The sequence below is a fragment of the Dendrobates tinctorius genome, unplaced genomic scaffold (genome assembly GCF_039654945.1).
Source record: "Dendrobates tinctorius isolate UK_male_01 unplaced genomic scaffold, ASM3965494v1 ptg000029l, whole genome shotgun sequence".
Lineage (NCBI taxonomy): Eukaryota > Metazoa > Chordata > Amphibia > Anura > Dendrobatidae > Dendrobates > Dendrobates tinctorius.
In genome coordinates, this window is record NW_027361697.1 from 7,926,527 (window position 1) to 7,950,444 (window position 23,918).

General features: G+C 45.6%; 1 protein-coding gene across 2 annotated transcripts; it reads right to left on the minus strand.

The window, feature by feature from the left end:
- Positions 1 to 23,918, minus strand: KIAA1614 (KIAA1614 ortholog). Of its 2 annotated transcripts, none has more exons than XM_073571349.1 (10): positions 23,552 to 23,918; positions 16,470 to 17,179; positions 16,320 to 16,383; positions 14,234 to 14,365; positions 10,166 to 11,793; positions 9,866 to 9,920; positions 8,451 to 8,691; positions 1,404 to 1,510; positions 1,111 to 1,274; positions 1 to 590 (listed from the first exon to the last, which is right to left on the minus strand). In XM_073571349.1, the coding sequence occupies exons 2-10, from the start codon at positions 17,155 to 17,157 to the stop codon at positions 397 to 399; spliced, it is 3,273 nt and encodes a 1,090-aa protein (XP_073427450.1). In that variant the 5' UTR covers positions 17,158 to 17,179; positions 23,552 to 23,918; the 3' UTR covers positions 1 to 396. The 2 variants fall into 2 exon arrangements, with proteins under 2 accessions (XP_073427450.1, XP_073427449.1); XM_073571348.1 differs by having other exon boundaries at positions 16,320 to 16,398.

The window sequence follows — 23,918 nt, forward strand, 5'->3', positions numbered from 1 at the left end:
TGACTCGTAAACAGAAACGTTTAATATATTAAAATCAGAATAGGCAGTGAGGAGCAGAGGTTTCATAAATACACAAAAAAAACACTGAGCGTGACCTGTGCAAAGGGTGTCTGGGGGATCCAAAACGGACAATGACGACATCTTGTGTCCCATCCACTTAATACTGCCTGGTATAACAGTTCGGAGGATTACAGGAGACTACAGACGGGTGTACGGCTCTTCACGGTGTCACACCAGTGTCAAAAGACAGTGCAAAATAGTCCGGTAAACAAAGACGACCCAAAAATATGACAGGCTCCAGGCTGGGAGCGAGTGGCCATGTCACCATACACTTAGGAGATCTGGAGCGGGCAATGTAGAAGTACCATGTGACTTGTGCCGCCGCTGCGGGATCTGTCAGCACTTGGTCCTTCTCTGATGTAAAACGCGGACCGACAATACGGATTCACGGTGCAGGATGTCGCTCAGCTCTCCCAGACCCAGTGTGGACACCTTGGCCCCATTCACCTCCAAGATCTCATCTCCCACTCTCAGGAGGCCAGAATAAAGCTTGGCAGTGTTGGCGTCACTCATGTCCTGCACGTAGATACCTGCAGGGGTGAGTGTACATGTTTTAGCATTTACATAATTTTAAGGTCATTTCTACCTTCATATATGGGTATCGTCATATACCGCTACCACATACAAGCAATTTTGCAATTTACTGTTTAGTAAAATTCTCAGCCATTCCCGAGATACTAACACTTTTTGTTTACATCTCGTTGCTTTGGAGACCGACCACCACTGCTAGACAGCAGAACATGCTCAGAGCTTACAAGCTCTTTTCTATTCAGCATGTATGTCTTGTTTTAAAGCCAGACAGGATCACTAGAGGGCGCTGTTAACTCTTAACACAGACAAGTTTCAGCATCGTGCTTACAAGCTAGAGAGCAGCGGTGGTCGGTCTCCTAGACGACAAGCTTCAAAGAAACGTCTTACTATCTCGAAAATGGCAGAAAATTTTAAAAAGCAGCGAATTGCAAAAGTTGTTGTTTTTACAAGTTCTTTCCGACAATAGCCATCTATGAATATGGGAAAAGCTCTATAAGATCATGTTTGTCTTTTGCGTACCTGAGTCTGGCCTTCCATTCTCAGAAGAAATACTGAAGCCGAAACCTCCTTTTTCTAGACAATGCAGTTCCAAAAGGCGAGTCCCATCTGGATAAACCTCTGCGACCTTCCCCAATGCCCGCGCCATAGCAGGAGACCCTATGTCTTCTACGCTGAGCGCCCGCCTATGGGTGCAAGAAAGTGGTGACTGGTACTGCACAGCACAGGCGTCATAGATGCAGGATATCAATGTCTGCGGATATGGTAACGCAAAGGTTTCCTTCTTGCATGGCTGCTGTATATCGGTGACATACCTTGGAGCGGTGTTCACACCTCCGGTAATGTAAGCGGCAGAGCGGTCCGATTTCCCGAGCAGATTCTGAACCGAAGATGCTCTTCTGGGAAGGTTAAATGGCGACATCTGGTGGGAAATTGAGAGTACTACACATTAGATAGTATCCCTACTTCACATGACTGAGCACCAAAACTACCAAGTGTCTGATCATTTCCATTATTTACCTATAAAACATATAACTAAATATAAAAAGACTTAATTTTACCTCAACTATTAACACTCTGTATAACAATTCTACTCATCACTTGGTTACTGAAAATCACTATTTATATCAATATAATTCAGTTGTTTTTTTTTAAATTATGACCTATTTCTACAAAAGGCCATTAGGTGTGTAACTAGAGTTTTAAGGGCCCATCAACCACCACCTTGTTACTTGAATGCTACCGTGATACTGTTCCAATATATAAATAATGTCCCCTTTGTACCTCACTGTATCATTAATGCCCCATATATGGATAATACCCACTTTGTGCCTCCATCTATTAATGCCCCTACATATGGACAATGCCCCCTTTATGCCTCAGTATATGAATAATGCCCCATTTGTGCCTCCATCTATTAATGCTCACTTCGTGCCTCCATTAATAATGCCCCCATACATGAATAATGCCCCCTTTATGCCTTCATATATGAATAATGCCCCCTTTATGCCTCCATCTATAATACCCCTATATATGAATATTGCCCCCTTTGTGCCTTTGTATATTATTAATGCCTCTTTTGTGCCCCCATATATGAATAATGCCCCCTTTATGTCTCCATATATGAATAATGCCCCCATACATGAATAGTGCCCCCTTTATGCCCCCATATATGAATAATGCCCCCTTTATGTCTCCATATATGAATAATGCCCCCATACATGAATAATGCCCCCTTTATGCCCCCATATATGAATAATGCCCCCTTTGTGCCTCCATCTATCATTAATACCCCTATATATGAATAATGCCCCCTTTGTGCCTCCATCTCTTATTAATACCCCTATATATGAATAATGCCCCCTTTGTGCCTCCATCTCTTATTAATACCCCTATATATGAATAATGCCCCCTTTGTGCCTCCATCTCTTATTAATGCCCCTATATATGAATATTGACCCCTTTGTGCCTCCATATAACAGTAATGTCCCTGACTGCACACCCCATTTGTGTCCCCATTCTCTCGTTGAGCTCTCGGGCTCCTTCCATCGCAGCTCAGGTGGTGCGAGGAGATGAAGTGATCTCATTGCACGGCCTGACATGTTCCTCGTACATGTATCCTCTGAGGGCTACAAGCCTCAATCAGCTTGTGACGTAGCAGAGCGAGTAGTGAGGCTGGGAGCTCATGGCACCAGGGTCACCGGCATATACATCCTGAGGACGGTGCCCGGGTGAGAGGAGCAGTTTGTCCATCCTGATCCGGTCACAGTTGCATTCTCTCTGATCGTTATGCCACTGGCCACCAATATTGGATTGGTGGTGGGTCCGACTTTTGACATCGCTGCCGATCAGCTGTTCGGATGGTCTGCGCCCCTTTATCTGTACAGCGCAGCCCCATACAATGGGTGGACCGGTGTTGCAGTGAGTAGGACAATCCCCGACACAGCGGCTCTGCTCTTCTGCTAAATACAAGGAGACAATGTTCTCTGCTGTCCTAATACTTTACTACACGGTGGTTACAACAGTGCAGGCGCTATAAGATCCCAGCACCGAGCACAAATGGGGTGAAGGGTTTTCAGCGGCTGAGCGTAAAAAAAGAATATTCCTATTCACCTGCAGCCAGCAAAGATCTGGAATTGGCGACGTCACATAAGTTTTCATTGTGCAGCGAGTAAAGTTAATTTACATTAAAGTCTTTAGGGCAATTAGCGCAATGATGGCGGCGGTCCGCAGCAGAGACGGCGCTCCAACGGCAGAGCGTCCGGTATAATGTAATGCTGAAGCAATTAGTGAGCGCACTGTCAGCACTGTCCCTGCAAGCTCTGCTGATCTGCACGGTGTCACCTGCCGCCTGCACGCTCTCGCTGGATGCCCACGGGGCTTTATTTTAATGGTGACACCCTAGTCAGTGTCACGGGTGACAAGGATGGAGCTGAAGGAAATAGGATTCTACAGAAGGAGAAAATCTAGAGAATTCAGAAGCATAATGAGTTATATTCCTGGCTGAGTCATTTGAAGGGAAGAAAAAAAAGCTGAAGGATCTCAACTGCAAAGTAAAGTTTCGGGTAATCATTTTTTTTTGCCTTCAAAAACTTAAATGGGTTATCCAGGCTGACGTTAACACAGAGTAATTACCGAAAAATATGATGTGCTGTGTGTCAGTGACGTAACTCGGAGCTTGTAAGCGCTGCATATATCTGGCCATCAGCAGGACAGACGACAGCTGATGATTGGTGGGGGTGCCGGCTATCAGACCCCCACCGATCTGATACTGATGAGAGGCCAGCAATACAGCGAGCCTGGACAACACTTAAATTTATGAAAGGTGCCTGGTGTTCCAGACTAGCAAAAAGTCTAAAGTTTATTGTAAATGCATTAGTGCCCTATTTAAAAAAAAATAAAATATATATATATATATATATATATATATATATATACATACATACACACACATTCTATATATATATATATATACACACACACACACACACAAACATATGCACACATATACTTAAATGGTGTTCTCCATTTTTGGAAACCCCCTTTTCTTTGGTTGCAATTTACTTTAAAAACAAACAAATAAGCAATTTGTGCTTTACTCACCCTCTCTGGGTCCAGTGTCTGTTATGGCCAGCAGTGCAGACATCACATCGAGAGCACTGCAGCCAATAGCGGTGTTCTGTTGTTCTGTCCGAGTTGAGGTGCTTAACTCATCGATTGGCTACATGATGTCAGCGCTGCAAACAATAACAGAGACCGGGAGCTCGGCGCTGGACCCGGGGAAGGTGAGTAAAGCGCAGTTTATTTGTGTTAAAAAATTAACAGTCAGCTGACAGAGGTTTGTCCGAAACCAGGAAAACCCCTTTAATTGAGCTTAAAACAGTAAGTACACAACATCTGTGTTATCACACATACCCCTATTTCAGTTTTTCCCACTGCCTCTTTTTTTTCGTCAGATCCACTTCTGCCCCTCAGCTCAACACAGAGGAAATAATGACGCTGGCCCGTGATTGGCTGGGAAGTCATTTCTGTGTATTTTGGGGAACCAGGAAGTAGAAACCTGTTGGGACCTGGGAAGCATCGAAATTGGGGGAAGAAAAAGATTGGAGAGGGTTGGGAACACAGGTCACGTGAGGCCTAATAAGCAGACCAAGGATGCCAGGCCAAGAACATCAGGTCAAAGAAGCCACGCCAAGGACACCAGGCCCAGGACGCCAGGCCAAGGATGCTGGTCGACAAAGCGAAGCATGGCTGCCTCTGAGGACCGCATAGGATGTTGCACAAGGGCATCACAAATCTAATTGCTATCTAGTGATAAGCGTCTGATTGCTGCCACCAATCATGAGAACTGGGGTGCCATGTCCCCAGTTTAAAAGCAAGTCAGTTGCTCTGCCAGACGTCTCTGCCTATGATGGCTGCAGCCGCTGTGCCCGGATTACAGGCTACAGACTTATGTACGCGGTGTGCCATCACACTGTGACTAATCACGTACCTTATGTGTAATGGTTGCAGCAATATTGCAGTTCATGTATTGTTAGTGGCAGTGTGCTGACACACCATGTATGTATATGGCGGTATATTGGCCACATAGCGGGTTTGTGCCCCTGTACATTCATTTAGTACTAAGGGCCCTATTTTTCTTTTTTTGTGTAGGCTACAAACAATCCTAGTGTCCTCTGCATGTGTTACCTCCTCTGTTATCAGACTCCTGAGGTCAGCACTATTCACACACAGCAGGTTATTTATCCCCGGGGAGACCTCCCATAGAAATTCACAGCTTGCATTTGTTATTTTAGCTTGGAAAAGTGCAGGCAAGTGAACTAGGGACAGGAAATGCCCAAAAAGCACCTTACAGCTCTGCAAGCAGACAGCAAAGAAGCAGGATGCCTACCGGCCAGCTCTGAGAGAGAGGAGCCACAATGCAGAGCGCACCGCGGCAATGGTCATTCTGCACCAAGCCGGTGCCCTAATCTCACCCAGCCCTTAACATGCACCACACAGAAATATTATCCACCAGAAGACCACTAGTGTCCTCCCAAAGTATTGCACCCCTTTCACGGACCCAAATGTGCCCCCCATGTAGTAAGATACCCCCCCCCATAGTATAATCCCACCACACAACTTATGATAGTGTAGGGGAAGTGGACTGACGTACGGACCTGTCTGCAGTGGGAAGGTAAAAGTGTAGATTGCTTTGGGTGGACTGTAGCATTTATAGATGGGAGACAGCTGGAGAAAGGAAAGATGGGTGTAGTACTGAAGTTTGGCCACAAGATGGGAGCAGTGAGAGCAGGGCTTAACATCAGCTTAGGGCTATGAAAACGCACAGTCATGGGGGATACATAAGGAGGAGTAGAGAGTTCCAGAAGGTCAGCTCAGGAGAAGAGAAGTCCAAAGGGAGAAGTGGACAGAGAAGGAGCTCCGGAAGGGACTGATAACAGAGACAGTCGGGGGTGGCCCTGACAGGAGAAGCCGCAGACAGAGAGAGCCTGGGGTAGCACAAGACGGACGGGTGAAGCGCTGTGATGGTAGACCTAGGGCAGCCACAGTGAAAGAGCCGCGAGGGAGGTCAATCAGGAGACGGAAGGAAGTGGAGGTACCCGGGCCTGTGTGCAGAGTCGAGCAGCTGCTGTGTGGTGCTGCGGGTCGTCGCGAGGACGGCTAATAAAAGAGGACCTGTTGGACGCACTTCAGTCTCTGTCTGTTCGCGGTGGAAAGCGGACCACCCCCCAGTCGGCTCACCTACCTACAATGTTCCCCACACACATTGTGATGCCCCCATACTCAGTATAAGGCCCCATGTACACTCCCCCCATACAGCATGATGCCCCACTCAGACTCTAACCACAGATCCCTCCCACACAGTCTAATGCCGCCCCACAGCTCTGCTTCATAAACCGATACAACAGTGTTACTCCAAAGCGCACCCCCAACTCTGCGCGGGCCAAGCGCACCCCCAACTCTGCGCGGGCCAAGCGCACCCCCAACTCTGCGCGGGCCAAGCGCACCCCCAACTCTGCGCGGGCCAAGCGCACCCCCAACTCTGCGCGGGCCAAGCGCACCCCCAACTCTGCGCGGGCCAAGCGCACCCCCAACTCTGCGCGGGCCAAGCGCACCCCCAACTCTGCGCGGGCCAAGCGCACCCCCAACTCTGCGCGGGCCAAGCGCACCCCCAACTCTGCGCGGGCCAAGCGCACCCCCAACTCTGCGCGGGCCAAGCGCACCCCCAACTCTGCGCGGGCCAAGCGCACCAAAAATAAGGAGAGTCATCCTGAATGAGGGATGGTTGGTAGATGTATGTAAAGTATCCCAACCCGCCAACCCCTGTTCTTATTCAGAGCATACGGGTGTCATCAATGGCGGTCACCTCCACCGAGTATCCTCTTCTAGCGTGAGTGTACTGTGCCTGCATAGAGCACCTCCTGCTGCACCACATGGGCTCTCATATTTTGGTTGTCACATGCAGTTGACCGCTCGGGAGCTTCAGTGGAATTAAAAGGTATTTAAAAAATAACTAAAGTTGTGTTTTCACAATTTAGTCCAGCATGGAAAGCTATGAAACTTTGCAAATCACTTTATGATTTACGTTAATTCCTGTAACAGATTGGATGTACGTGGTTTCCCAACCTCTGCTTTTCCCTAGTCAATTTGCCTTCAGCTGCATTGCTATTAGAACGCAGTAATTAGGAGTACAGATGATGGCAGTGATGGGTCAGCTCAGCCCCTAACACTGGGGATAAGCTGCTGCAGGAGATTGTTGTGATAAACAGAACACTCAGGAGGAGGAGATGAGGCTGATGAATCACAGCCATCATCTGTACTCCAAATGAGTACATAGAGTTAGCAGTGCAGCTGAATGCAGGCAAATAGACTGGTGAGAAGCCGAGGTTTGGAAACCACTTTCATGTAATTTATTTTCTAAGGGAATGAAGACAAATCCCCTAATAAAGTTTGACGACAAATCCCCTAATAAAGTGATTTACAAAGTTTCATAACTTTCTTTGCTGGACACAGTTAATAAAACATGTTGAAAGTTTAGTTACTCTTTAAAGGAGTTTTCTAAGATTTGAATAATAATGTATTATCCTTCCATGACAGGACATCAGTATTAGATTGGTGAGGGGCAGTATTTTATCTCCCCAGCAATTAGCCAATAGAAGTGGCTGCGTCGTCCCCTGGAGAGCTGCATCCTCTTCACATCCTCTTCACTGTGAGCCCCCTCTGCTCTGCACAGTGACGCACCTATCAGAGCCATCGCTAGGTTTTCCTTTTCCCGGGGCAAACGTTCAGCTCTGTATCTATATACCATGGCCAACGTGATGTGGCTTGTTGGTGCTCCCCTAGCACCCAAGGTACGCACTTCAGCTGTCCGCCCCTAGACGTGGCTGCAATATCAGGCAAAGCCTTTGTAAAATGTGTGACGTGCTTGTGAACGGAGCACTGTAAACTAGCAGAGGCCGCAAAGCTCACCAGAACCCCGCAGCCGCCTCGATCAGGTGATCAGCGGGAATTGCCAGGAGTCGGACCCCAGTCGATATAATAGTGATGGCTATTCATCAATATGAAAATCATGGAAACTGATCTCATGCGCTAGATATCGGGAGACCCCAATATCAATTTTAAACTGTGTGGGAATAAATGGGTTAACGTCTTGGAGCCACGGAGTCAGATCCTTATTAGCAGTGTTGGACAAGTGTCTGAGCTTTGTCTATATGACATATATGCAGAGATAAGGCAGGTGCAGAAGGCAGATAAGGGGCTGCAGGCAATGAGGAGGTGTCACCACAGGAACTTATCAGCGGCTGTGCACACACAACAAGCTGTCATTCATGTTTATTCAGCCGGGATGCTGATCTACTCACCAGCTTCAGAGATTGCAGGGATGGACTCTTCTTTATCGCACCCAGCTTCTCACATCCAGCATATGAATCGCTGTCCCCATTTGCTGTTACATGTCCTTTATGGAAGTCTGGAGGAGATATCTGCTCCAAACTAGAAGACTGGAACCGCTCCAACTTGGGTCTTGACGTTAGGCCAATGCTGGAGAAGATTTTTCTCATTCCGCTCCGGAGGTCTCCTTTTTTAACGTCAGACTGAACTTTGCTGTGAAAAAGATCACAAGATGGAGCTTGTTTAGCACCAGGTTCATTCACCATGAATATCAAATGGATGATTCCTCAAAGGGGAAATCCACATTTCAAGCCACATTAAAGGGAATCTGTTAGCAGGTTTTTGCCATTTAATCTGAGAACAGTGTAAAGTAAGGGCAGAGACACTGATTCCGGGGATGCGTCACTTATTGGGCTGTATGCTGTAGTTTTAATATAATCAGTGTTTTCTCAGCAAGAGATTATAATTGCTGGACTAGGTCTCACATCCAGGCCAGTCCATCTAATCTATGTAACCCCGCCCCCAACACTGATTGGATGCCTGCTGACAAACTGTGTACACAGAAAGCTGCCAATCAGTGGTGTGGATGGGGTTATGCACAGCTCAGCATTCATAGCACTGCTACATTTATAACAGAGAAAACAGGGAGTTTATCAAAACTACACCAAGTAGCCCAGTAAGTGATACATTGCTGGAATTAAGCTCTCTACCCCTCCATCATGCAACTCTCAGATTACATATCAAAAAACTTCCCTTTAAGGAGCAGTAAGCTAATAACCTGCACAGCAGCCACTCCTGCACCAGGATATTTGTAGTCACAATTATATTTATTTCTTGGGGAGCTCGATCAAACCAGCATGGCTGCCGTTTTAGGTACAGCAGGGATTGTCAGCCTCGTTATATATGATGGAGCAGTGGCACTCCGCTCTGTACCCGGTTTACATCCGGCATCGGCCAGAGCTGGTAACAGGTGTCGTTTTGCCCAGTGTCTGGCCACCAACTTTCTGAAAATTAGGAATTATCCCGAAGAATAGGTCATCAATATTATAGTAGTGGAAAACCCCTTCAAAGTTGATTTCAGCAGAACGAGCCAGCCATCTAATTGTATAGATTCCCCAACTTCTCCCCTACAGAGGATGATGGGGCAGAGCAGGATCGGGCAGTTTGCATTTTAGACTCCTGATCCTGTTGGTCTTCATTCTCATTGACGACACAGAGATTTGGGAGGTTCAGTACGCAGCTCTCTCGTCTGTGTGTGGACATCTTTAGGGTGATAACTTGTGTGATGAGCAGTAATGGTGACCATCATTACACCCAAAAACTGCAATAATCAAGCCGAACAATATAAGGATTACTATTTATAGATAGATGTGCCTTTTCCTCTCACCTCTCTTGTGCCAGCTCTGTGCACCTGTCTTTGGTTGCAATCACTGGACCAAAACCTTAAAAAAAAAACAAAAAAAAACAAACAAACAAACGATAAGTGAAATGTATCATTAACCAGAACCATAGTGATTCTCACCACGTCTGCAAGCAGTCTCGTAAGCCCTATTGTATCAGATTAGCTTTACCCTTATGCCCCCTGCGGCTCCACTTCTGGCCTAGGTTCTGAATATCTACGGCTCATATCATGCATAAATATGGACTTTATTTCATATAGACCATGATAAATATCAGACTTTCTTACCGATGCGCTCATTGTTTGCAGATTGTTGGCGGTTTGGTCGCGGTTTCTCTGTGCACTTTTCTTTTTTCAGAAAACTCCCTTCGTTTAAGGTCTCCTCCCTGGATTGACTACTGACCTGAGGACCAGGCCCAGATTCCCGAAGTTCTTTAGCCGAGTTATTTCTCTCGCAGTGCACTTGTCTGTTACCGGGGTGAGAGCTCTCATTGTCTCTTGGTTCCCTTTTCACCGGTTTCTTCCCAGAAGCCGATCTGTTCTCCTTGGCTTCCTTGCTCTTCTTCTCCTCTGACTGTTTCCTACAATTTGAAGATGCTTCTCTACCCCTAGACTCCATTAATTTCACGCTGGAGGTAGACAGATGATGGTTGTCTATGTCTCCAAGAACATCAGAATTAATCACTTTGGAGTTTGGCACTAAATTGGAGTGAATTCCCTTTTTATCCTGAAAAACTGGTACCTTATTTCCTCCATGTAATAGCTGTTGGTTAACACCCTCTGTATGGACTGCCAATCTACCCATTCTAGATAGCACTGCGGTGGGTGCTTTCCCGGGTGGAGGAATAGGCACACGGTTAGAAAGACCACCTTGCATTTTGCCAGAATCTGATGGAGGAACCACAAACGGGATGCAAGGAACCGTGGGAGCAATATGGGCACTACCGCCTGTCCGATCCATTGCTCCTTGTCTACCATCTAGATTTAAGACAATGTTCCCTGTTTCTATTTCTGTATGTAATGTGTTGAGCCCCTTCTCCTTATCCAGATTTAAACTCTTGGGTTTTCTTGTGGTCTTAGCTTCCAGGTCTTGTGGTATTTTTGCTGAACCAGTTTTACCAGGATCAACGTAGTACCCACCAGTCATGGCACCCAACTGTGGATTAGATTCTGAGAATTTTAGAACAGAATTGGGTTCGAAAATAGAAGACTTCTCCCCAAATCTGCTTTCTAGAGCAAAAACAGAGGTACCATTTTTTCCTTTAATGATTTTTTCCGAGTGTGATCCTCCAGTTTTTGTTGGAGCATCTGAGAATGAGCGGGTTGGGCGTAATGTGGCGCCATGCTCAGGTGTATTTGGTAAACTGTTGTATAGTTTGGGTGTTCCCCATCTATGAGTCCTGCTGCCATCTTCTTCTCCAGAAGAGTCTGCAGTAGAGTCACCGCCAATGTGCGTCTCGCGGATCAGCTCTGTATGAACTCGCCATGGTTGGGAAGGTAAAATCCAGTGAGGAGATGGCTTGACCCCCATAGGTGAGCTGAAGGAGCCATCCTGAGTAATTTTTGAACCTAACTGAACACTTCGTAGGTTAGTACCATGAGTAGCAGCTGGATTGGGTCCTGATACTTTTATGTTGGATCCACAACTTCCACATTGTCCATGACCAGATGGTGACAATTGCTCCGTCCAGGAAGGAAACCCATTTGCCTGTCTCTTGGGTGGAGGAGTGTTGGTCACAGAAGCCGTCTGCGGAACATGTTGCCGTTCTCGATATCTCTCTTCTACATCTCTCTCAGATTCATCCTGAAACCGTACATGAGACGGAGAACTCCCACGAGAACCTTTGTGCCAAGAACAATAGTCACTGCTTGAGCTGTCACTTTGAGATCCTCCGTCGGTCACACCACCAGTGGCACTGAAAGCAGAAGAAAACATACCCGAGAGTACATCATCAAAACTCAATTTTCAGGATGACTTCACAGTTTCTGGACATAATGTGAACATCTTGGTTAGTGGCCTGTGGCAATTGGCACGCGAGGTCAATGCTCTATATGTGATGTTGTAGGAAAAGTCATTTTCATTTACATAATGTACAGAATGAGTCCTGTGAAAAGAGATATACGGCCTGAAAGGCTCCAATATTTCAGAGAAGATATAGTTAGAAGATTTGGAACAATCGGCAGAGATGAGACTAAAGGGCCTTTTACACAGAGAGAGATTGATAGCGATATCGCTAAAGCGTCACCGATTTTGTGACGCAACAGCAATATCACTAGCGATCACGCTTTGTCTGACACGTACCTGCGACCGGCCGCCCCCGCTCCATATCGCTGATCGCGCTGGAAAGGCCTGGGCCATTTTTCCTCGTTGGCGTCCTGCTGGCACCGACTAGTGACGCATGGACGCAGGCGGAAGTAGTCATCGCTGCGGTGTGACAGCTAAAAGCAACCGCCGACGGATCGCTTATCGCTGCTGCATCGCTGGTGAGGTCTGCCTGTTTGGCAGCTCACTAGCGACCATTTAGCGATGCACCAGCGATCCTGACCAGGTCGTATCGTTGTTGGAATCGCTGGTGCATCGCTAAATGTAACGGGAACCTAACACCGACTTGCACCTCTGGCCGGCTCTTCCCAGCGCCGCTGCTGGTAAATTAGCAAGTCTCTCCCATAGTGAGAGACCTTATAATCACCAGGGTATATAACTGGGAAAAGACATGGTAGGTACCAGGTCTGATTTACAAGGGATATCCTCTCTGAAACTTCTCAGTGTTTCAGAGAAAAATATACCTGGCTGAAATTGTGCAGCCAGGATCTGATTCATGCTGCCCGCGGTTTGGCTTACCTTCCCGCCATATAAAAGAATCACCCGTTGACTCTCCAATAATCTGTTGGTTGAGTATCAAGAGGGCACAACATACACATTAGATTGTCAGCCAATATCAACAGGTTGAGACAGCTTTAGTCTGAAGTGTATGGGGGGCCTTAATGGGATTGTACGAAGTCTATGTGTGGGATAATGAATAACTCTCTAATCACTGGTGGTCTAATTGCCAAGACCACTACCGGTTACGAGTACAACCTCGTTTGAATCGAGCGTAGCGCGAGCATACACACCTCTGCTCCATTAATTCTTAATAGGCATGCCAAAAATCAGCCCATCGCCACACTCGTCTATGAAAATGAATGGAGTGGGGGTGCACATGTTCAACCTTCACTCCATTCAGACAGTGCTCTGTAGCCCCGTTCCTGAGATCAGTGGGGTCTGGGCTGTCAGACCCCCCCCCAGCGATCTTGAAGTTAAAGCAGAAAACTAAATATCTATCCTGGTGAAAGAAAGATGGCGACTCTCGAAATTTGGTAATATTCCTAGCATGAAAGTTCTCACTGACTCATGATGGGAAATTTTCTCAGCCGACCTCACAGAAAAATCTGGCAGAGCCCATTGATCTCTGTGGGACCACTTGACCACCTTATGTGCATGCAGACCTCCTGACTCTATCCCAACAGATAATGTCAGGGATAAATAACGATTGGTGATGTTGAATTTCAACGTCAATAGATAGGAAACCACCACAGTTGTCGCAGTAATTTATCCTCCTCCTTCCATTGAAAACACATGTACTCGGGCGATCGGAGCGTGCACGTGTCTGCGAGCGGTCAGCCACGGCATCCATGTATAGGGCAGAGGTGCATCAATGAAAATGGCCCAGTGATAACGAGTATTGTCGTCTCTTACTGATGGCTTTGAGCGAGATTTCCTCAACATTTGGTAAATTATGCAGGAATTCCTGCTGAAGTTTACAAATGATTAACCCAAGAAACGCGGGAAGATCTTCAGCAGCGTGTTCTCGTGGGTCACATAATATCGACAGAAGTACGGGGTATTATTACAAGGCTAGGACCATTACTGTCATATGTGAAGCTCCTCGACACCTCCATAGGAAATAATTGCTGTGCAGACGATGGCTGGAAACGTTTCATTAGCATCGTCTTTCTAATGAACAGGTTTATGGGCTGAGTAATCCAACATAAAAAAATGGCACAAACATGGGTACTGTATGGAGGCAGGAGGCTGGGTATAGGTATTGTCTGAGCTCATTCACCATGGCGGCTCGATGACAGCCTATATCAAGGATACAGATAATGTACTCAATGGGGCGACTGATCGGAGGACGCCGGTGATACGGGCGACTCTCACCCTCTCATCCTCCCTTTTGTTACCACTTGCTTTGGATTTTGATCTTAATCCCTTCAATCCCATTCTCTATGTTGTCTGGTCCCTTCCTGCATTTTACCATCTTCATTTTGCTTTTTTTTTTCCCCACTCTCCCCCACCCCCCATTCCCTTTCGCTTACCGGCGTGGCGGAGGCTGCGAGTGTGGATGTGGTAGTACGCAGTGGGAGGCTCGCAAGGGACTAGCCCCCTTTGCTTTCATCCGTGCTCTGTGCAGCAGCTGCTTGGCCTGTTCGTGACGGACACTGAGCTCCCTGGGAGAGGATTAGAAAGGATTTTATAATGACGCCACTTCCCTGAGTGCATCAGCCAACGTCAGACAGTATATAAAAAAAAAAAAACCCAGGGTGAGAGCGGAGACTGCCGCTGATAGCGCCCCCTAATGCATTTTTGTTAAAGATACAAAAATAAAGTGGAGCAAGCTGTGAAACTAGGACATAGCCCATGTTAGGAAAGGAGATAGGGATTGTGATACATGGACATATGGTTTAGGCTTAAAGATTACAGACGTTGGTCACTTCTAGCGGCATATTAATATTCTGCGGGGGGAATCTGCCGTAAGTCAGTAAGTAGATGTCCATCTACCAGCAGATGCCGAGAGCTAAAGAAGAGCAGAGTCCTAGCAAACTAATATCGGCTTCTCCTGCGTAAAAATATCTGCCACGCACCCCACAATATTCCCGAATGTCACCCGCTCACTGGTCCATACAATACGATCAAAGAACACTCTAGAGAAACTTGAAAATTATAGAAGCTACCCAAAATGAGATTTGCAGCAATTTTGATACAATTTTATGCCATTTTGAGGTCACTGGTGAAGTGACTACATACAATTAGAGCTGGTGCAAATCAATTTGCATCACGCAGTCCATCAGCCATGACGGTAGTCTGCATTCCCTGGATGGAAGCAGAAGAACCGCCTCTTACCTGACAGCATCCTGGGCTCTTCTTCTGATTACCTGGCCCAGCTACTCAAAAGAAGAGCCCCCTTATGCGTACGAGGCGGTTCTCCAGCTATCTTCCAACGGAAACACACCTCGTGAATGACCGATGGATTAGGCGCGGCAAATCCATCTCTACAAACAATTTGATACTTTTTGGGTTAGGGGGTTTTTTTTGTTAAACATGGTATAAAACCAAAATATTAATGGAGAAAATAAATCCACTAAAACACCATAGAAAAGCTTTTTATGTATAAGAAAAAAAATGGCATTTTAAAATGCTAGAAAACAAAGCCAAACATGTCACTCACAGCAATGGTCACCAAGCTACGACTCACCTACTTTGGACACATCGTACAAAGACAGCAATCACTGGAGAAGCATATCATGGTCAGAAGAATAGAAGGAACAAGGCAAAGAGGAAGACCTGCAACCCGATGGCTTGATACCCTCAAGATTACGGTGCAGAAGACCCTAGTGGACCTATCTAGGTTTGCACAAGTCTAATCTTCCTACAGAGCGCTCATCCATCAAGTCGCCCTTGGCTCGAGACAGAGCCAAAGGCCGTTAAACAAAATGGAAAAAGAATATAAGACCATGTGAGGGCGCTGTACTCCTCGACCTGTACCAATCCCACACAGAGTCAACTCCGGGTCCTAAAAATGTTTTATATCATTGGTCTGGGGCAACAAGCTTATCCAACAAGTAACCTGATTATATCTGAAGGTGGATTTCCACTTTGAGGAGTTTTATGGGGTTACAAAAGCATTGACATGTTTCTTTTAACCCAATTCTTGTCCATGGACTATGTCTCGTATTGCACCCAAGTCCTATTTCCTTCAATTAAGCAGAAGCGCAGTGACTGAAAGCAAGCAGCCATAGTTTATACAATATCGCAAACAGGAATGTGGGAAGATCCAAAAGGTGGAGGACAAATGTTAAAGAGGCATTCACACTTCTGAAAATTATGGTTTTCATCAGTATAAAATTGTTGGAGGTCTAAATATCAGCAACCCCTCCAATCATGTATCTGAAGAGGCTGTGGTGCCGGCATGGCAGCCTTTTCATTGCTTACAGGAGCTGTGGGAGAATTTGTACTCGTTTGCGCTGTAATTTTTTTTTTAGCGACTGTTCAAAATATTGCAGCATTTTTCCACAAAAGTGAGTGCAACAATGGCAGGAAAATCTTGGAAGAGTAGTTTAGTTTGGATGCCCCCATCGTAAGGTGTCAGAGGTTAATACGCCTCAGTGATGTGGTGTTACTCACCGGCAGTCATCCGTTACAGCGATCGATACACCAAAATCAGCGTCCATCTCTCCAGGGAACAACCCTACAATACAAAACACTAGTCATTCCATATAATGAATATCTGTAGACTATGGAGGTGTAGCCGGTCTCGCCCACATCCATACTCACAGCTGGCGTCTTTGGACACGTGCCCTTGACTGGCTGAACCGCCATTTGCATTGTCCACGTTGTGACAGGCTGTTCGGTTCAATTTACATCTCAGCTCTTTCCGGTTTCTTTCTACTCGTTCCGCCAGGCTCAGCGAAGAGTGGGGGTCCCCTGTAGTGTATGGGGTATCGGACGACGAGTGTAATGAGTCGTGAGAACATGATTGTGAACTGCTCTCATTACTATGAACATAGTTGGACAAGTTTTCCATTTGGCAGTTGTTGAAGTGACCCACGGTAGATCCACCGATGTCACAAGTCCCCCAAAGCTCATCAACCCCCCACATCTCCGGCCGAGCCCCAGAAACCAGCTCCTGCTTATTAGAATCCAACAAGTCTTCAGTCAGGTAAGTCCGAAGCTGTGGCGACACCAGCGCATCTTCAGCAACGTCGTCTTCACTGCCGGGACTCTCACGGCCTCTCGGTTTCTTCTCCTTCATCTGTTTTTCCTTCAGGGCCTTCACCTTTCCCTGCAGTACAGTTGTCGTCATTCCACGTTCTTCATGCTTCCTCGATTTCTCGGGTTGTTCCGTACCTCTCGTCTTCACACTTGCGGGTCTTACTTTTCTTGGGGATTTACTAACCCTTCCTGTGGATCTCCTCTTGTCAGTGGGGGAGACACATTCTCGTGCGTTAACCTCCATCTCCATCGTTTCCACAAATAAATCTTATCTGCAGATTTAACAGAAACATCTGAGTATCATATAACAGGAAGAAAAGGGTATGAAGCTGTGCAAGAAGAAAAAATGGTTTATTGTAAGATAGAAGAGGTGCAGTGTCATCAACAGCTTGATCATAAGGATCATTCTAAGAATTAATTTAAAGCTCTACATTTTCATAATTTATCGAGTAGATTTTCATTGAGCCTAAAAGTTATGCACGTCTAGGCAACCCTGTTTTACTGCTTCAATGCATCTAAAATAAAAAAACAAAGCAACTGCTTTCAGGAAGAGTTTTCAGCAGGCTCTATCATCAGAGGCAGGACTACAACAAGTAACAGCTCTATACACAGCTGACACCACAGTGGAAAAAAAGTAAAAAACATTTATGTTGACGTAAAAGTAAAGTTAGGATACTTGGAAGAAGCTGAGAAAAAAGGGAAAAAAACGCACAATTTTAAAATTTGACCTTAATGAGTTAATAATAAAAAAAAGTATATTTAGATCTTTCTAAATATTAAACTAATTATCCCAAACTATAAATACCACATATAGGGTAAAAAAAAATTGAAAAAACAGAATTTTATTTTTTTTCCCTGTCCACACCTTCCTAAAATACAGCATAAGCAGCAATTAAAATGTTCTAACCAAAAAAAGTAAAAAAAAAAAAAAAAAAGATAAAAATAAAGGTAATAAAGTCAGCCTGCCGTGCTGGATCCACAGAAATATTAAAGTTACAGGTTTCTTTATTTTTCCCACCATTTACATATTAAAAAAAAAAAAAAAAAACAACAAACAAAAACAACAGTATCCCCACAGTTGTACTGATGTGAAGAATCATGAAGCCGGGTCATTTTGTCATGTTTAAACAGACAATGAACACCATCTGACAAATTACTAAGTGGCTAAAAAAGTACAAAAGTTGGACAAGAGGTAACAAAAAAAAACTACAGTGCAAAAATGAAAAAGATAAAAAATAAATTATAAAAAAAAAATCGCACTGGAGTGAAGGGGTTAGGATACACCTAGGCTATATACTTATATTTTAGCTTTTTAAGGGTTAAACAGCCTTAAATATACACTTTTGCAAATAAAACCCAAAAGGACACTTGTTATTCTATTTCAGAGTCTAACCCTACAGCCGCTTTACAGCTCCTGAATAGTTCAGCTGGAATAGACCCATCAAAGCATTCCTCCCAAGGAACTTGCAAGTGTTTGCTCAACTAAAAAGATGTTTGTTCAGTAGGAACATTTGTCTTACAAATTTCTGGATTGTGAGGAATGGTCTAGACTGAATGGCTGAGGCCTTAGATTATGTAGTAGGCTGAGATGTAGGTGGATCGAGAAGAGAGGAGCCGGGGAAATGCGGTCAGAGGTGTCCTGCATGGAGGCCTGAGTATGGCTCATATGCCGTAACGTCGGTCAAATCTCGGCGTTTGAGTCAAATATATGCTGCGCATCAGTGAGAAAAATAAGGGATGTATCCACCTGAAACGCGTAGATGGATGTTTTAATTTGATTTTTAAAATTGCACCGACGTCTTTGTACTCCATCACATTGGAAATAAAGATTCATCGCGATCATGAAGCTGGAGTCTCCTCACTCTATTTGGACAATAACTATGCCCCCACCGGGATCTTCATGGCTGAGCAGCTACATGCAAGCCTTACATCACCAAGCACAATGCCAGGTGTCGGATGTAGAGGTGTAAAGTCGACACCACTGGAGTGTGCTATGAAGTGATGAATTACTCTTCCCTATCTGGCAGTCAGGGTTTGCCGAATGCCTGGAGAAACTTACTATTGTGCCAAAATTTGGTAGAGGAGGGATAATGCTATGAGGTTGTTTTTTCAGGGGTCGACCCCTAGCCCCTTAGTTCCAGTTATGGGAAATCTTAATACTTCAGCATACTAGACATTTTGGGTATTTGTATGCTCCAACTTTGTGGGAACAGTTTGGCAAAGGCGATTTTCTGTGCCCAATGACTTTCGTGCATAGACAAGGTCCTTAAAAACATAGTTGGAAAAGTTTGGTGGGAAATCATGACTGGTCGCACAGATCTTGGACCTAAACCCCATCCAACATCTTTAGGATGAACTAAAATGGAGATTGTGAGCCCGACCTCTCCCCCAACATCAAAGTCTGACCTCACAAACGCTCTTCTAGAAAAATGGACAATAATTCCCACAGACGCCTCCAAAATCTTATAGCAATCCTTCCGAGGGAGAGGAACTCCTATGGATTTACGGAGGGAGGCCATAAAGCTCCATAGGGATCCCAATACTTTCATACATACGGCGTATATATGACTTTCAGCATTAGAAAATGCTTTTTCTAGTTATTGAAAATTCATTACAATTTTATTTACTTTTTTAAATACTTTTTCTCCAAATGAATATTACAATATTGCACAAGGAAAGACTAGAAGCAATGGAATGAAACTGAATGGGAAGAGACACAGATTAGATATTAGAAAAAACTTTTTGACAGTTAGAGTGATCAATGAGTGGAACAGGCTGCCACGAGAAGTGGTGAGTTCTCCTTCAATGGAAGTCTTCAAACAGAGGCTGGACAGACATCTGACTGGGATGATTTAGCGAATCCTGCTTTGAGCAGGGGGTTGGACCAGATGGCCCAGGAGGTCCCTTCCAACTCTACGATTCTATGATTCTATGAAGGTGCACACTGGGCAGTCTGTGACCACAAAGACTGTTCTACCAGATGGTTTTTCGGGCCCCGTCTAGACGACATGGTCATGCGTCAGAGCATCTATAGGAGCTTGTAAAGGCATACTTTACCTCTGACACCGTGTGTCAGTAACTCACATATACATCATCTGACGTCAGATATGTTCTTATTCACATTTGGCACACTGACAGTGAAATGAATAAGAAGGAAATTACACAATGAGTCGTCTTTTTTCATCCATTTCACACAAAAAAAGGGCAAACAAATATAAATCTGAAAGCTTCTCTGACAGAAGCGGTGATACAACCTAATAATAATAATAAACCTAAGTCTCCATTTAGCGTGAAATATGCTGTGTATCCTAAATGACCCAATAGACGGAAAAAAAACAATGCTGCGCTCCAAGCCACATGTGTCCTGCTTCCATAATTTCACGGCTGATGCATAGAGAAGGGGGCTGGCTTATCTACTGAAATGAGCAGTCAGCCAGCCCCCTCATGTGCCAATACAGGAAATACTGCACTGTTCTGGTTACAAACCAGAAAGGACCTTCCTGGACCAGACCTTTGTAGCTGAAGATCAGAGACCCTTGGAGACAAAGTACAGTGAATAGAGAAAAGTATTGGAGCATTTCCACATTACACCTACAGGAGCTTTTATGACATCTCATTCTATATCCACAAACACTGATATGGAGCTGCTTGGCTTTACACTTCTCCATCTGACGTTCGGCATTGTGCTTGGTGATGTAAGGCTGCATGCAGCTGCTCCGCCATGAAACTCCCCACAGAGGGGCAGGGTTTGTGCTGATTTTAATACCAGAGGTGGTCTGGTTTCTGTAGTCATGGAGTCAGCAGAGTGTTGGTGACTTCTCTGCCCCCTGCTCCTCACCACTCAGTGACCTTGCTCTAACGTTTCGGGGTCTCCACTTCCTGGTTGAGCTGCTTCCGTTAATTTAACTTCGCAGTAATGTCACTCACAGGTGATGGGGAAAGAAATGTCATGAACGGGCTTGTTACACCGGTGGCTCCTATTACAGGACCGCGGTGGTATCAGTGATCTCTGCACCACCAGCCATTGTCACTTTAGTAAAGGTAAATGGCAAGGTGAGGGGGTAGATATTATACATGGGGGGGGAATGAGGCCAGATGTTGTACACAGGAGGGGAATGGGGCAGATGTTATTCGTAGGGGGATCAATGGGACGAGATGTTATTCATAGTGGGGGCAATGGGGCCAGAGGCTATACACAAGGAGGGCAATAGGGCCAGATATTATACACAGAGGGGGCAATGGGGCCAAATGTTATACACAAGGTGGGCAAAGGGGCCATATGTTATACATCCTTTCCTCAACCCTCAATCTACTAAAATGCTTGTGCATGCCCTCATCATCTCCCGTCTCCACTACTGCAACATCCTTTTCTGTGGTCTCCCTGCTAACACCCTCGCACCTCTCCAGTCCATCCTTAACTCTGCCGCCTGACTAATTCATCTCTCTCCTCACTACTCCTCTGCTTCTCCCCTCTGTAAATCTCTTCACTGGCTCCCATTCCCTCAGCGTATCCACTTCAAATTACTAATTCTGACCTACAAGGCCATCTATAACCTGTCTCCCTCATATGTCTCTGAACTAATCTCCCGATACCTTCCCTCACGTAATCTCCGGTCCTCCCAAGACCTCCTTCTCTCCTCCACACTTATTCGCTCCTTACCCAACCGCCTCCAAGACGTCTCCCGAATAGCCCCTACTCTCTGGAATTCTTTGCCCCAACAAGTCCGACTATCAACCACATTTGGATCCTTCAGACGGAACCTGAAAACCCATCTCTTCAAGAAAGCCTACAGCCTGCAATGACCCTGCTACCTCCTCTCTCACCACTACCGGTGATATCACCTCAACCAACACCGGAACTGCTGCAACCCACCAACCTATTGTCTCCTTCCCCACCATCCTGTAGCATGTAAGCCCGAAAGGGCAGGGTCCTCTCTCCACTCTGTATCAATCTGTCATTGTTAGTTTGTTTACTGTGATATCTGTAATTTTTATGTAACCCCTTCTCATGTACAGCAGCATGGAACCAATGGTGCTATATAAATAAATAATAATATACAAGGTGGGCAATGGGGCCACATGTTATACACAGGGTGGGCAATGGGGCCACATGTTATACACAAGGTGGGCAATGGGGCCATGTGTTATACACAAGGTGGGCAATGGGGCCATATGTTATACACAAGGTGGGCAATGGGGCCATATGTTATACACAAGGTGGGCAATGGGGCCATGTGTTATACACAAGGTGGGCAATGGGGCCATATGTTATACACAAGGTGGGCAATGGGGCCATATGTTATACACAAGGTGGGCAATGGGGCCATATGTTATACACAAGGTGGGCAATGGGGCAATATGTTATACACAAGGTGGGCAATGGAACCAGATTGTATACACAAGGGACATTGGGGCCAGATGTTATACACAGGAGGGGCAATGTGACCAGATGTTATACAAGGGGTAAAGGAACCAGATGTTATACACAGGGGGGGCAAAAGGGCTGAATGTAGTTACACAGGGGGGGCAAATGTGCGAGATGTTATACACGGGTGGGGGGGGGCAATGGGGCCGGATGTTCTACACGGTCTGAAACGGAGTAAGATGTTTTTTTATTAAACTACAATAAAAGGATAAAGGTTTTTAATACTATAGCCTAATTTTCCTGTACCGAAAGACGCCAATTTGCTGGTGGCTGGACTTCCTTCTGTTCGTGTATATGAACTTTGTTAGTTTTTAATGGAATCGAAATAAAGGTTGTTTAATATTTACCGGATGAATGTCTTGCTTTCCAACCGCCTTCTTAAGTTAGTATTTTCTATAATTTACATTAGTAAGCACATGGGGCCTTTTTTTTTTGCGACCGACAATCCTTTTAAGGCTCATCTTAAAGAATTAGCGATCAGGTAGGTTCTATAAATATGGGCACTTCAGGTTTGGAGGCCAAGGATGTGAGCCCGGTTCTGCACCATCACTACCAACTGTCCATGTGGCATTAGTTCTTTAGCTCATGATTATTGCCATTTTGTCTTTTGATAACGACATCCCATGAGTGTGCACAAACCGTTCCCAGAAGGCGGCCACATAATATATGCATAAATGTGCAGTAGAACAATCCCAAACCACATTACCAACAAGGTATTGTAGAAATAGGTCTTTAATGGCATCTTGCTCCATCGGGTGCAGTGGGTAAGGTTGGCTCAGTGCTATAAAAGCGGCAGAACTTTCTTATTCTTCCTTAGTAGGCAGCATTTTTTTTCAACACGAGTTTAAGCAATAGAGAAGAATTGCTAAAAATCAGCAAGTGACGACAAGCGTTAGTATTACGCTTGCTTTGCGGAGAGCTATGGAAACGCCTGGGGGAATTACATATAGGTTGTGGGTTTACGAATTGGGACTGGGCCTCAACGGGGCGGAAAGAGTTAAAGTAACTGTGCAGTGAAGACCTTTCACACAAAAAGAGTTCTGTGCCAACAGGTCTGATACTTTCCAGACATTCTGAGTAACTAGATGGGACTTTAACCCTTGAGAATTCGGCTTTCGGTATTTGACCCTATGCCAATGTAACGCTTCCGCCACGTTTGGAGCCTACTGATGAGAGAGCCATCCTCCGGGGCATTGGAGGCCAGCATTGTCTTTCTTACCGGTTGTCCAGTGTCTCTGGAGTCCTCCTCTGTCTCCATGTGTTGTTGTGGCCCTTCTAGCTCTCAGGAGCCCACTGGCACACCTGGCTTCTGCTGTAGGGGTCTTGAGATAGTGAAGCACACTGCTGTCTGTTATGGCTGACTCCCTGGCACATCTCTGAGGGAGAGCCTGGCAGCTTCAGCTGATCCTTTCCATCCCAGGCTGGAGAATGCACGGCTTCCAGATGTGCCAGGAAGTCCAGGGGAAACTCACGACTTCTAGCACCAGATCTGATCCTCCGCTTCCTACGTTATTTTGTAGCCCACATTGCTTCCATATCATCCTGTGTCTCCTTCTCTGGCCATGGTTCCCTCCCCTCCTTCCTTC